This window comes from Peromyscus californicus, unplaced genomic scaffold, assembly GCF_007827085.1.
Source record: "Peromyscus californicus insignis strain IS unplaced genomic scaffold, ASM782708v3 Scaffold_15__1_contigs__length_86483966, whole genome shotgun sequence".
In the NCBI taxonomy this organism is placed as follows: domain Eukaryota; kingdom Metazoa; phylum Chordata; class Mammalia; order Rodentia; family Cricetidae; genus Peromyscus; species Peromyscus californicus.
This window is the reverse complement of record NW_026294447.1, coordinates 37,560,464-37,575,636: the sequence shown is the minus strand read 5'-3', so window position 1 is coordinate 37,575,636 and position 15,173 is coordinate 37,560,464. Positions and strand designations below refer to the sequence as shown.

The 15,173-nt window shown below is 39.6% G+C and overlaps 1 protein-coding gene across 1 annotated transcript in view; it reads left to right on the top strand.

The window, feature by feature from the left end:
- The window catches only part of Sptlc2 (serine palmitoyltransferase long chain base subunit 2), an 86,627-nt gene that overhangs the window by 41,925 nt on the left and 29,529 nt on the right, over nt 1-15,173 (top strand). The window contains exons 5-8 of the mRNA XM_052738631.1: nt 774-898; nt 5,793-5,886; nt 10,726-10,831; nt 11,945-12,164. Coding sequence (XP_052594591.1) covers nt 774-898; nt 5,793-5,886; nt 10,726-10,831; nt 11,945-12,164 — 545 coding nt within the window. The remainder of the gene's footprint in view (nt 1-773; nt 899-5,792; nt 5,887-10,725; nt 10,832-11,944; nt 12,165-15,173) is intronic.

The following is a 15,173-nucleotide window of genomic DNA, read 5'->3' as shown; positions in this document are numbered from 1 at the left end:
TCAAGTCCATCCAGGACTTGAGGATGGATGGTGTAATGGACACAGATGCACCTTAGCTGGCCAGCAGCGCCACTGATAATTCTACTGTTTAGCTTCTTATCCTCCAGTGTTTACCTCTATCTTCTCTTTACAACAGGCCAGTTAACACTGTTGTGTATGACTGGCGACTTCAAGAATACAGACACAAACTTTGTTAGATCGTTTAGGGCTTAGATCTGAGACTGGAACGTGAAACATGAGTTAGTAGTCCTCCTTTTTCCCCAGAGCTGCTGAATCTGAATGTATCAGCTGTTGTGTTTTTATAGCTGTTGCTATTTATAGTACCAGTCTCTTCATGAACTTATTTGGAAAATGTTACAACACATGGGTTGATTTCTTTTTATTTTTTGAGACAGGGTCTCTCTGTATAACAGCTCTGGCTGTCCTGGAACTCACTTTGTAGACTAGGCTGGCCTTGAACTTACAGAAATCTACCTGCCTCTGCCTCCCAAGTGCTGAGATTAAAGGAGTGCACCACCACCACCCTGCTAAAAATATTTTTATTAACATTTGTATGCATGGATGCACATGTGTGGTATGAGTCAGAGGACACCTCTCAGGAGTTGGTTCTCTTCATCTACCATGTTCATTCCAGGGATTCAACTCAGGTAGTCAGGCTTGGCAGCAAGTGACTTCACCCACTGATCCATCTTGCTGCCCTGTTTTCTCTTAATAAAGTAGTAATTTTAAAATTGAGGATGATACTGATTTTATTAATTGACTTCTCCATGCAGGAAACCTGGACAAGCATGAAGAACTAGAGAAACTGGTAGCAAGGTTCTTGGGCGTGGAAGCTGCTATGACCTATGGCATGGGATTTGCAACAAATTCAATGAACATTCCTGCTCTTGTTGGCAAAGTAAGATGGCGTCATTTGTAGCAATTCTCTTATCCATATGTTCTTTTGTTCTGATAAACATTCAGATCCAGTTGAGTTATTATTAACATTAGACTAAGCACAGTTTACAAAGATAATACTACATCACAGATTTTTGGCAAGTATATCTTGCAGAGCCAATACTGGTTGGAATTTTCCTACTAGAACCCATGGTCCTTCTCTCTTCCTGTACAGTTTTGAAGGAATTCTGATGAAAATAAATGCCAAAAGATTAAAATTATGAAAGAAAGGTTTAATTCAGAAAGTTAATAGTTTTGCTTAAGTGTAAAAATAAGAGTGCATTTACCTTTATACAGGTAAATTATATATAAATGTAACGTGTGTATGTGTGTGTGTGCCTGTATCTATATCTGTGCTTATCTATCCTATGATAGAACTTGTGAGAAAGTAAGGAGAGGTAAAATCCTTCCTTCCTTCCTTCCTTCCTTCCTTCCTTCCTTCCTTCCTTCCTTCCTTCCTTCCTTCCTTCCTTTCACAGGTTTCTCTGTGTAGTTTTGTGCCTTTCCTGGATCTCGCTCTGTAGCCCAGGCTGGCCTCGAACTCACAGAGATCCGCCTGGCTCTGCCTCCCGAGTGCTGGGATTAAAGGCGTGTGCCACCACTGCCCAGCCGTAAAATGCTTTCTAAATGTAGCTGCTCAGCACTGTCAGCTTGAAAAGAACCCTTGAGGTTGTTTTCTCCTTTGTGTGTGTGTGTGTGTGTTTGTTTTACATCTTAGCATGATTGTTTAGAATTGGCACATAGACAGAAGCAGTGGACTACCTCAGACTTGAGTTTTGCTTGTCTGTTGATTATATGGTCAAACCTATCTATAGCTGTGAACATGTCACATTGCTTTTCTGATCCTTAAAGTTTCCTTTGTAAATGGGTTAGTAGTGTAACTCTAATTCCATTATAACTGTATGATTCTGTAAGGAACAGATGGGACAAATAGTAAACAAATTGCAATGTAAGAGATTTAAACCCAATTGTATTGATATTACAAAAATGTAACTAGTTTATTTGCACATTGAAGTTGAAGGTAGACCTTCTCAGATAAGATCAAACTAGTAAGTTTCCTAATATTAAATGAACCTATTTGAAATATAAAGATATGAACATTAAAATTAAAAAGATGACGATGGCACAGCAGCATGCACCTGCCATCCTTACCACTCGAGGGGCTGAAGCAAGAGGACTTCTCAAGCCCAGAGATTTGAGATCAACATTAGAGGTGGGGAGTAGAGGCTGTGTTAAAATAAATAGGTAAAGAATGTCTGGGATGCAGTTCAGTGGCTGAATGCTTGCTTAGCATGTACATGGTCCTGGATTTGATCTCTAGCCTTCAAGGAAAAAGAAAAGATAAAAAAGTTGCAAACTAATGAAAAATTTGAAGTTACTATATTGATATAAACAAATTTCAGACCAAGGAATATTGTGAAGATGAAGAATATGATATAATACAAAAGAGTTGATTAATCAAGATATATTAGGAACTTGATAATAATTTCAAAGTACAGGAAGCAAAAGCTGATGGAACTCAAAGGATTGTGGAGAAACAAAACTGCAGTTAATGATATCAACAATGGGGAGCAGCAAGAATGATATCAACAGGAATCATCATGGGTACAGACCACTGGGGAAACAGTCTCGGTTTGCTAACCTACCAGACACCTACCAAACACTTGCCAACAGTAGCAGAATATTTGCCAGGATACATGGTACTTTAGGGTTTAAATAAGTTTTAATATGTTTGGAAATATTAAAATTATTAAAGTGTGTTCTTTGACCACAGTGCAGTTTAATCAAATCATTCACACAGATTTTGGAAGTTAAAGAAGAAAAAACAAGGCAAAATAAAAAAATAGTCAATGAAATGTAACATCACAAATTACTAAAGCAGTATACACATAGACATATATAATTTTAAACATACTTGGGGTCTTGAGGTTGAGGGTATGTGCCTTCCTCCAGAGTTACATACTCAGTTTATTTTAAATGATTATTTGGGGGCGGGGGGAAGAAAAGCTTCTCTATCTTAAGAAATCATATGAAAGAGGGCTACAGAGATGGTTCATTGGTTAAGAGTACTTGCTGGCTTCTGTTTGATTCCCAGCTCTCACATGGTGTCCCACATCCACCTATAACTCCAGTTCCAGGGACCTACTGTGTTCTTCTGACTCCACGGGCAGCAGGTATGCCTGTGGTACACATATATACATGCGGGCCAAACTCTCATACACGTAAAATAAGTACATCTAAAATTAAAACATTGGAATAAAAGCAAACCACACCCACCTAAGTAAACAGGAAATATACAGTAGCAACAACTACAGAATCAGTGGATTGGGGGGGAAAGCAGTGAAACTGAAGCTGATTCTTTGATACCTGAATAAAACGGCCAAATCTACCTAGACCCATCAGGATAAACAGGAGGCAGGGGTGAAAGAAAGGACGACTTTGTGCATCCTGTGGACTTAAAGGATAAGAAGGAAGTCTTAGGACGCTGTGTGTTCAGCAGCTCGTACAGCATGGACAAATTCTTTGAAAGACTAGTGTGTGTTTCCTTCCATTGACAGCAATACACTGCCATCCTGCATTTTGGCAGCATAAACCTGAAATTCTGACTTGGACTTTCTTAGGGCTTTTGACACTAGAAGATTAATTGACCTCACTTTTCATCTTCCCGTATGCTCGTGAACTCTAGTAAATCATTGTTTAGATTTAGATGTCTCCTGTACTAACATGAAAGAGGGACTACCTTAAAGATCATCTTCCAATCAGAGTGGAAATGGTAGTAACTATTATTTGATCTCTTAAGAATGTTAATTCTTTGTATCCGATCCTGAATCTAAGTTGGTTGTTCAGCTTAAAGGCTGATTGGACTAAAATCAGGAGCTTTGTGTTGAGTCTTTTGTGCCCGCGCTTGCATAAGAATGACTTTGTTTTGTAAATTGAAGATGATAATAGTACCTATTTCATGTATTATAGCAAAATAATGCCTTAAAATTCCTTAACAAACTGTCTAAAGCATATGCACTTAGATGTTGCCTCCTAATATTTCATATCATTTTAGTTTTGAACCAACTATGTAATAGAAGCTCACAGTAGACTACAAGAAAAAAGCCAGACTGATAACCTAAAAAGTTGACTAGAGTGTCTGAAAAACAGCCTTGCAAATTTTGCCTGAAAAATACATTATCTGGAAAGAGAAGGAAATTGAATTATGTGTGTTGGGAGAATTCTTTTAAAGCACACTAGACTAGAGCCGTGTGTGCTCAATACAGACTGGTGGCTTATAAAAGAATGGTCCTACCGCTCTTTAAATCTAGACTTGCACAAGAACTATAGAGGGTACCGAGTCCCTCCATGGCCTTCACTCAGCTTCCCATTGTGATAGCACCTTACTTCCCAGTGCAGCATTTCCCAGAGCCCAGAAGTTAACTGTGACCCAGGACATTGACAGATGCAGATCGCATTTCATGTCTACTGTTAAACATTGCCAGTCTCTGCCCTGACTTCTGTTGAGGCCACATTCATTTAGTTGGGGCTCCCACTCTTTTCCAGTAGACTTCCTGGCTTCCTTGTGCTGCAGCGCTGGCCCTTATTTTATAGAGTGTCTCTTAGCTTGAGTGGTCAGAACTGATGACATTCTCCTCAGTGTGTTGTATAAGGTACATGGTGCCACTATATTTTACTAGTAATATAAATAAACCCTGGTCCCTTGGCTAAGATATCAGGCAAGACTTTCTACTGTAACTTACTACTATTCCTTTTGTAGTTACCAGTTACTGTGGTAGAGAAACTTTGGGACTATGTAAATAGTATTTTTTATTAAACTTTCATATACTACTTTTAGTGTGAATATGCGTAGTCAGTGACAGTTAATTGCTTTGGTATTCTTAGAGTGATTTTTTTTCTCATTCCTTCTGTATTTATTCATTGGAGTTTTGTGGAAGAATTGTTGCTTCTCCTTTATATCAGTATGGATTCTTGTTATTCGTGTAATAATCCAACGTTAGTACCTTTTCTCTTTCTTTTTTCTTTTCTTTTCTTTTTTTTTTTTTTTTTTTTTTTTTTTTTGAGACAAGGTTTCTCTGCGTAGCCCTGGCTGTCCTAGAACTCACTTTGTAGACCAGACTGACCTCGAACTCAGAGATATGCCTGCCTCTGCCTCCCAAGTGCTAGGATTAAAGTCGTGCAGTACTATTCCCAGCTATGAATACCATTATTGCTTAAGTTGTTTTTGTTTGGGCCATTGGGGTTTTTTGAGATGATTTTCACATAGAAATTTGTTTATTCATTTGTTTGTTTATTGTAGTGTCAAGGATCCAACCCAGGGCTTTGTGCATGCTCGGCAAATACTCTCTACCACTGAGCTTTATATCCTCAGCCAACCCCTGTTGAGGCCATTTTTGAAAGACTAAACCCTGTTCCTGTGATTATTTTAGCAGGGTCCCATGAGAGATGGAAGAGTAAGAAGTGAGGGAAAACTAAACCACCAAGAGTGTCAGGCTTTGCTGAGGAGGCTAAACCACAGCCTGCATACTCTGTGACTTGGGGTTTAGAAATAGGTTCTTCCTTGAACTGAGACATGTTAATAGTGAAGGGAAAAGCACTATTCCTACAGCTGCCATTTCTCACAAAAGGATACATCAGAATTCTGTCAAATCAAAGATTCCAGAACCTTTTAAAGACTGCTAGATTTTAGGTGTACATAAGAACATATTGCTGTACATCTGGTTATTTAAACTGACAGGATAAAGAAACTATTCTATGTAGGCTAGGATTCTGCATCTGCTTCTAAAGCATCCTTGAAAACCCGTTATCACCAACATTTGTTAGTATCTCACCTTCTTGTACTCATGATTTTGCAGGGTTGCCTGATTCTGAGTGATGAGCTGAACCATGCATCACTGGTTCTAGGAGCCAGGCTGTCGGGAGCAACCATTCGAATCTTCAAACACAACAGTGAGTTAGCCCTAGGCTTTGCCATTGGCTTTAATGTTTGATATTCTTTGCTACAGTGGTGGTGATTACAAAGTTACATTAATAATTGGAAAGTACAGTGCAGCTAAAGTCCAGTCTTTTAAAAAGACATTTTCTTTAATGAAATAAAAGCAGAATGTGGTGGCATGTGATTGTAATCCTAGCACTTGGGAGGCTGAAGCCGGAGGACTTTTAATTTGAGGTCAGCTTGAGTACGTGTGTATATGTCTATATCTGTCTGTCTATCTGTGGATGAATAGAACATATGGTGACTGGATTCCTTTTTGCAAATTATACTTCCCTTGATTTGACTTTTAAGTTTTCCATTGCACTTCCTTGTTTACAAATCTCTGTTCAAATACATTAACTTGATACCTATAGTGTGTCTTGTCATAACACTAGGAAGAGTAAATAAGATTAGTGAAGAGATGTTGATAGTTAAAGGAACAATTTAAAAAAATACAACAAATGGGACCAAGATACTCAGCGAGTGAAGAGTTAGCCACACAAGCTGGATGACGTGAGCTCAAACCCTAGAACCTGTGTGAGAGAGAACTGATTCCATATAGTTGTCTTATTACCCTATACTCTGCTGTGGTATGGGCCTTCCCCACCTTTCGTCACACACAGCACAAGACACACACAACAACAACCGTGTTTGGGACTAGAAAATAACTCAGTGGAAAGAGTGTGTACAACTTTTACAGAGGACCTGAGTTTAGTTCCCAGTACCCACTTAAGGCTGCTCACAACTACGTGTGAGTCCAGATCTAGGGGATTTGACACCCTCTTCTGACCTCTACAGATACTTGTACTCATGCAAACACTCATAATTAATAATAACAATAAATCTTAAATTTTTTTTTGAAGGTATAACAGACAGTATTTGGGGAAATGGCTCTTTCTGTAAGGTGTCTGCCACACAGGTGTGAACACCTGAGTTCAGATCCCCAGCACTCATATAAAAAGATGGGCATGGCACCTCATGCCTGGAATCTCAGCACTGGGAGGTGGAGACAGGAAGGTCTTTGAGGCTAGCCAGTCTAGCTCAATTGGTGAGCTACAAGTTCGGGAGACACCATGTCTCAAAAAATAAGGTGGAGTATGATTGAGGAAGACACATGACAATCAACCTCTGGCCTCTCCAAATACTACGTGTGCATATGTACCTGCACATGTGTGTGTGTATATACACAGATATATACATACATACCACACACACACATACATACACATGTACAAGAAAAAAAAACAGATACATGTTCTGTACAATAATATACAAAGGTAGTAGGGAATTATGTCTTCAAGCTAAAACTTGTTTCTTAAGTGTAAATACTTTTGTGCACTGTTTTTAAAGTGCATAAATCATAGTTTAAAAAAATTTAAAGTGCACAAATCATAATCTTAAAAAATTATTTTTATAAAAAACTTATAAAAATCAGTTTTCATAATTTAAAACATATAGGGAGAAAGGTCATCCAGCTGTATTCTAAATATCTTCTCTTGCCAAAATATGCATATGTAGATGAAATTGTAGAATAATATATACCAAAATGTTAGGCCTGCACTTTGAGATCTTTGGCAGCAGTTAACTCTGCAGCTCACACACAATTGAGCTTGTATGATAATGAGTATTCAGAGACGGGTAATGCCTGGGGAGCGCTCACCAACCTAAGACAGAGCGCCTGTGTGGCCTGGGCAGGCGTCTCCATGATGGGTAAGGTGACCTGCTGACGTCCCACGCAACCTAAGTCAGAAGCTCATTTTTTAGTAAAAGGGGGACTTGTAGGGCCCTGGCCCCTGTTTTGGGTAACTGTTGCCTTGCTTGCTGACCTTGACCTTGATATCCTCCCTATGCTAATTCCCTCCTGGGTTTCACCCTCCTGAATGCTTAAGTTAGGGAAGTTCCTTGTCTGTGTATCCTGCATAATGGGCATTAACAGCTTAGATGCAAGACTGTAAAACATCTGTAGCGAACTTCTGCCCTCCGGGATTCTCCCATTGTTCTATAAGCCTGTATTTAAGACCTCTTCCCTCCTTCAATAAACAGCATTCGGCATAAATAAATAAATAAATAAATAACATTTTAAAAAAAGAAAAAATGTTTGGCCTGTACCTTTGGAGGGAATGGTTGGATAATAACTTACTTTTTTTTTCTTATGTAAAATGTTCTAACAGTGAGACTGAAACAGTGTTTTGTTGTATGTGATTTCAGACCTTTTAATTGTTGTTGTGAAACTTTTAACCATAAATATTGTGAACCTCTTGTCCATACCTGTGACTATTTCTTATCCTTAAATGTAATGTGTCCAGCTACACCATAACTCGTCAGCTCCTCTGTTTGGACCTTAAATCCTTTTTAGAAACAGCACTACACTCACATATTTACACAATCATCTGATTGCTATCAAGCATCCTCAGAGTGCCCAGTGAAAAAGGGTATACATTTTTTAATACCTCTCCAAATAACAAATGTGACATTGGCTGCTTGTACTCACTGGCCAGCATGGCCTATTATGTATCATTTTAAATCTTTCTAAACCTAATAAGGACACAATATTTTGGGTGTTATTTCTTTCTTTCTTTCTTTCTTTCTTTCTTTCTTTCTTTTTTTTTTTTTTTTTTTTTTTTTTTGGTTTTTCGAGACAGGGTTTCTCTGTAGTTTTGCGCCTTTCCTGGAACTCACTTCGTAGACCAGGCTGGCCTCGAACTCACAGAGATCCGCCTGGCTCTGCCTCCCGAGTGCTGGGATTAAAGGCGTGCGCCACCACCGCCCGGCTAGATATTTCTTTATAAGCTGGTTATTAACAGCTGATGTCTTTATTGATTTTAGGAACTCTTTATATTGTCCTTTTATGTAATACTATTTTTAACTGTCTTGTTATTTTGACTCATCAAAATATCTTTGACTTTTAGATTGTATCTATGGCTTCTTCATTAAAGGGTGTCTGTTCTCATATTTTCCTTTGAGATTTTGTGACATATTTAAAATTTTAATGTACATGGAATTTATGGGGTGTATGATGGAAGAAAGATGGAAAATGTTTTCCTAAGTAGATAATCTGCCCAAGCATTCTTGCTATAGGTAGTTCCCTTTGTCTAAAGTTTGTAGACTTTTTTCACTGTTGTTGCTTGCTTGTTTTTTAAACAGGGCCTTATTATGTAGCCCTGGCTAGCCTGGAACTTACTATATAGCCTAGGCTGTCTTTGAGTTTACGATGGTTCTCCTGTTTCAACCTCCTGTGTACTGAGATTGCAGTCATGCGTGCCACATTCAGCTTTCCTTTTCCTGTTCTCTTCCTTTTGTTAGAATGCTGAAGCACTGCGTACTTCCTGCCTCCTTCCTGTATCTAAACAGGAAACAGCAGCAGGGAGTACAGGCTGACTTGTCTCCTGTCAGGCAGCGGGCTGATTGCTGTGCTGCACACACTGAAAGCTGTGACACAGTTGGTGACCTCTGGTTATCCTGCTGTGTGTTCTTGTCACAATATTACCCTTTCCTATCAAAAGACAATCAGACGAGTATAAGACGGACAGAGCCATGCAGTTTTGACCCCTCTTTCAGTAATGAGCAGTAGAGAAAGAACACAGAATCAAAGCTTATATATAGTGTGGGCTCTCCCGCTAGCATGACATATACCTCAGACTCAATGTTGCTAGGATTTTAGGGAGAAGTTTTTTGAATGTCATTTGAAACAAACATTTTAAGTGTAAAGTCTATAGAGATGGGAACAAGCCGGGCGGTGGTGGCGCACGCCTTTAGTCCCAGCACTCGGCAGGCAGAGCCAGGCGGATCTCTGTGAGTTCGAGGCCAGCCTGGGCTACCAAGTGAGTTCCAGGAAAGGTGCAAAGCTACACAGAGAAACCCTGTCTCGGGGGGGAAAAAAAAAGATAGAGATGGGAACAGTGGAGTTCAAAGCATTTAAGAGGAAAACTATGGTCCTTATTAATGATAGCCCCAAGCTGATGGAGTGGATGTGGAACAGTCTCAACTGATTGGCAAGCTGGCTTAAGCTTAGACTCATGCATGTACCAGACTGGTGTATTTTTAACTAGTACAAAGAGAAGACAGTTTAATAAACAGCTATTGAATGCATCCTGGGTAAAAGAAAATAGATCATGCATTTTGAAATTCATTCTCCGTGTTTACTTTTTTTTTATAAGATGTATTTATTTTATCTTCGTGTTTCCATTTCTTTTAAAGATATATTTATTTTATTTTATGTGTGAGTGTTTTGCCTGCATGTACATGCTTGGTGCTCACAGAGGTCAGAAGAGGGCATTGGATCCCTTAGAACTAGACTTTTGGGTGGTTGTGAATCACCGTGTGGGTACTGGGGATCAAAGCTGGGTCCTCTGCAAGAGCAACAAGTGCTCTAAAACCTTGAGCAGTCTCTCCAGGTCCATGCATATTGGCTTTTTAGGAGGAACATGTATTTGGGGTGATTCACTTACTCTTGCTTGGTCTTTATGTATTTCTTTCTGAATGAATCACTTGGATTAAAGATGTTGTTTGATTTTAAAAACACAAAGAAGCTAAATCAAAGGCAGAGAATTTAACATAAAACAGGCATCATTTTCTATCTAACCAACTAAAGCAATCGATTACCAGTCATTTAATCTTATTGATAGCTTTGAACATTTGTCACATTTAGATGTCAGTTAATGAAGCAATATCTTAATATCTTTTCTGCTCAGCTCTAATTACACTAATGTCCTTTGCTGTCTGAGACACTTCTGAATAAGAAATGTATATTCACGTTTTTCTAATACTGTTAGGAAAAAGATACTTTGGGACTGAATTCACTCTTTGTGCCACAGACATGCAAAGCTTGGAGAAGCTTTTGAAAGATGCCATTGTTTATGGGCAGCCTCGGACAAGAAGGCCCTGGAAGAAAATCCTCATCCTCGTGGAAGGCATATATAGGTACTCACTCTCCTGTGCTTGACTATGGTCTAGGCCTGTAGTTATGTAAGCTGAAGGGCTTGCTAGACTAGTCCGCTCTGGGAACTAAGGAGACCTAGGGCCGAAGATCTTTAAGTCTGTATAGTACACAGCTTCCAGATCCTTCTATTGAGGTTATTTTTCTACTGTTTATGAAAAGCTTACACATGAAAGATTCTAATTTATCAAAAACAAATGTTAACGCTAGATGTGGGGGTACATACCTATAATTCCAGCACTCATGAGGCTGAGACGGTGAACCGTCTGTTTGAGGCCCACCCAGGCCAGGGTACATGGCAAGACCCTAGCACAGTGGTTGCTCTCTTGTCTAGCATATATGAGGCCCTGGGTTCAGTCTCTAGTCCCGCAAAAAAACAAACATCAAAATAAATAAAAATAAGTTACTTTTTTTTATTTTTTTTTTAGATATGTGTTCATGTAGCCCACACTGACCTTAAGTTCCTGATTCTGCCTCTGCCTCTGTCTGTTGGGTCCTGGGATTTACAGGCATATGCCCCCATGCCAGGCTATATTTTATTTTTAAGGTATTTTTCTTTTGTTAATTTGGATAGCCTATCTTAGATTTCTATTGCTGTGATAAAGACCATGACCAAAAGCAACTTGGATATATAAGGCATATTCTAGGCCACAATCCACTGAAGGAATCCTGGGCAGTAAGTCTAGGCATGTATAATGAATACAAAGTCTAATATTGCTTGTAGTTGCAAGCTTTAGAAAACTCTTGTGGGCTGGAGATGTGGCTCAGTGGTTGCTTTCTTAGCATCTGCAAGGCTCCAACTTTAATCCCTAGCTCCACAAAAGCAAACAGAAATAATCTACTGTAACTTTTAATTCTTTTGTTATAATTGGTGAAATACACCAATTATAATGTGGCACTTACTTCTGAGAAGTCAGCCTCCTGTTTCTTGCCAAGTCCATATACCACGTAACTTAGTTTAAAGCCAGAGGTGGACTTTTCAGACTTATTTTGAAAAGCAATAACCTTGAAGCATTAAAAATAAAGTGACCAGTTGCTAATTTTGAGAGTTAAAAAGTCTCAATGTGTGTGTGTCTTTTTTAACCCTGTTTTACCAGCATGGAAGGATCTATTGTTCGCCTTCCTGAAGTGATTGCTCTCAAGAAGAAGTACAAGGCATACTTGTATCTGGATGAGGCACACAGCATTGGGGCCCTTGGCCCTTCAGGGCGAGGTGTGGTAGACTACTTTGGCCTGGATCCCGAGGATGTAGATGTTATGATGGGAACATTCACAAAGAGCTTCGGTGCTTCTGGAGGATACATTGGAGGCAAGAAGGTAAAACAGGCCTTTAGAGTGGCCAATTAGAGATTGAGAAAGGCTGTTACTGTCTGGTAGGTGGGGTCCTAAATTGGGATGTGGGGATCCTGGGTGTGCTTGTGGCTCATGTTCTGCTGCTGGTGGACTTCCTACCTCAGATGCCCAGGGAGGGACTCTGATGTCTCTTGCTGAGCTGAAGCCTGGTTCTGTTCATTGTTTGTTGTTCGCTCATTTGAGCTTCTTTCTAAACTACATTCTGGTCTGAGCTATAGAACACTCTTTTGTAAAAGAGCACACAGTGGTGCTTCCTTTTTGCCACAGTCTTCTGTTGGGTTTGGGTTGTGCTCACACTTTCAAAGGGTTGTCACAGGGGCCAGTGGGAATGATAGATCAGAGTGCACAAACAAGAAGAGGTTTTGTTAGTTCTAATACACTGCAAAGCATCTCTTTCTCAACTTTAAAATTATATATGACCTCTAAGGCAGTTAAGAATCCATGCAAAATCATGGACACTATCTGCATTTGAATGTGTTTTTTTTTTTGTGAAACCTTAGGGAAGGCATTTTTAACTTCTTAGTTTCCTTATCAGTAAAAGTAAATATGGGGGGCTTGTAATGTGGTAATGGTTTAAAAATGATGTGTGCCTATGATACAACACAGGTGCATTTTGCAGACATGTTAACTAAAGTGAATCACGAAAGGTCAGATTATGTGATGGTTTTCTTTTCTTTTTTTGGGTGTGTTTGCTTGTTTTATCTAGAACAGGTATGGAAACAGAATGTAAATGAATTTCTGGGGTTAAGGAGATGGGGAAATGGAAAGTAACTGTTAAATGGATATGACGTTTCCTTGTAGGGTATGAGGATGTTCTAAAATTAGGTAATGGTAAGGGTCGCACCACTCTGACTAAGCCAAAATCCATTGAATTGTACACTTTGCAAAAGTGACTATGGTAGAATGTGGCTTGTATTTCCATAAAACTATGACTGAAAAAAGAACTTGGGCCCAGCCTGTAGTTCATTAGTGAAGAACTGTCCTGGCGTGTGTTCAAACCTCAATTTGATTCTCAGACAGAAAAGAAAAACTTGTTGTAATATTAAGAAATGTATGCCAAGCACCACACAAGTGCTCATAAATGCTCTGAATTTCTTCTTAAAACTAAGCAGTTGGAGCCTTAAAGAATAGTCCTTCTCAGTGTGTGCATTGTGGCTTTTGTCATTAACTAGTGCTTGCCCTACCCTAATGGGAAAGCAAGCCCAGGGCTGCCACCAGGCCTGGCAAGAGAGGGAACCGTATTTGCCTCTGCTGCCAAGAGACACATGTTCAGCATTCACCTCCAACAGTAACAAAAGCAAGGACATTTTTATTAATCTTTAAAAATGTAACATAAAATTGTAGTTAGAGGAACCTGAAGTTTTTTACCAGAACTCTAACAACCCACAGAAGTAGCAGTAGGGAAGGAGATTTAGTTTAATTAGTTTTCTGTGATTTCTGATGGTTTACTAAACTCATCTGATAGAAGCTAAATATTTTTTGAGAGGTCCAGGAAGCTGCTAGGGGTTTGGTTCTCTGACAGCAGTGCAGCATAGATCAGGGATCTGAGGGTCCTTGTGCCACCCCAAGTCATAAGGGAGTGCTTTGGAAGGAATGGAGTGCTAATACTGACACGAGCCAACAGGCAGGAAGCAAGAAGGCTGTGCATTCATTACAAACAGCATGTTTATCTGCATAAACAGCAGCTAGTTCCCCTCTTGAGGATTACAGTGGGTTTCACTCAGTTCAAAGAATTTCATCAAACCTTCTTGTCAAGAGTACCTACCTACATCCAGCATTTCCAGGGGGAAATGGAATCTTGTAGTACAGTTTTCTCAAATGGATTATGGGGCGCATAAATTCTGGCCACAGTTACTTGTGTACTTTGCATTTGCCAGAGTTGGGTAATCAGGCAGCCAGATGAAACCCTGGAAATTCTGATGAGTGGGATGGACCCAGCAGTTATGGACCCGTTCTACGTGAAAGATGGTGTTATTGAAAAGGAAGCCACGCATGAGAGGAATCTGTGACCTGATACCAGGTTCTGTCCTTCCTTAATATCACATTGTTCAATACTTATGGGTATTTGGTGGATAGAATGAATTAGACTTAGATCACCCAGAAGCAGAATTTTCTCAAGTTAGCCTTGAAACAAGCTTCAGTTAGACTTTGTAGGATGACCTGATCAGACGTTATGAAAGTCTAAGTCAGGAAAATGTGTGACCATCTTGTTTGTGTATGTTTGGTTTGAGTTTTTCAAGGCAGTGGTTTCTCTGTGTAGCCCTGGCTGTCCTGGAACTCATTCTGTAGCCCAGGCTGGGTTCAAATCAGAGATCCACCTGCCTCTGCCTCCCGAGTGCTAGGATCAAAGGCCGCTCGCTGCCCAGCGTCAGTGCTCTCCTGCATGGTGTATCTCTGCAGGCAGCAATGGCCTCACAAAACACAGGTCTACTCTTACTAGGCATTGGCCTCAGTCTAACCACCCGCGATTGTTCTAGTCAGTTCTGCTAGAGTTGTCCATCCAGTTACCTCTGCGTTGTCTGACTTTTCCTGGGAAGACTTGAATAGATGTGATGACAGAATAGAGACACTCTTCTGATAATTGATTGTCTTTAGGAAGACCCATTTTCAGTTGCTTCTGATCAGGCTGATAGATTTCATTATTAATTTATACCTTTTTATTAATGAGACAATATCTACTTTGGAAGTTAATTGGCTTTTTTAAGTAATATATATTGCTATGAATTAAAGGATAATAAATCAAATAGGGTGTTATTTCAGAATTGATGCAACATATTTGTGCTTTGAGGTGCAATTTTGAGAGTTTGAGAAGCAAAAGCCTATTTCACAGTTGTATTTTGTATCTCTTTGTTTGTTTTTGGTACATAGGCTACTGCTTACCCGCTTCTCTTAAGACATAGTCTCACTTTATAGCCCAGATTAGCCTTAGATTTACAATCCTCCTGCCTCATCTCCCAGAGATTACGATTATAG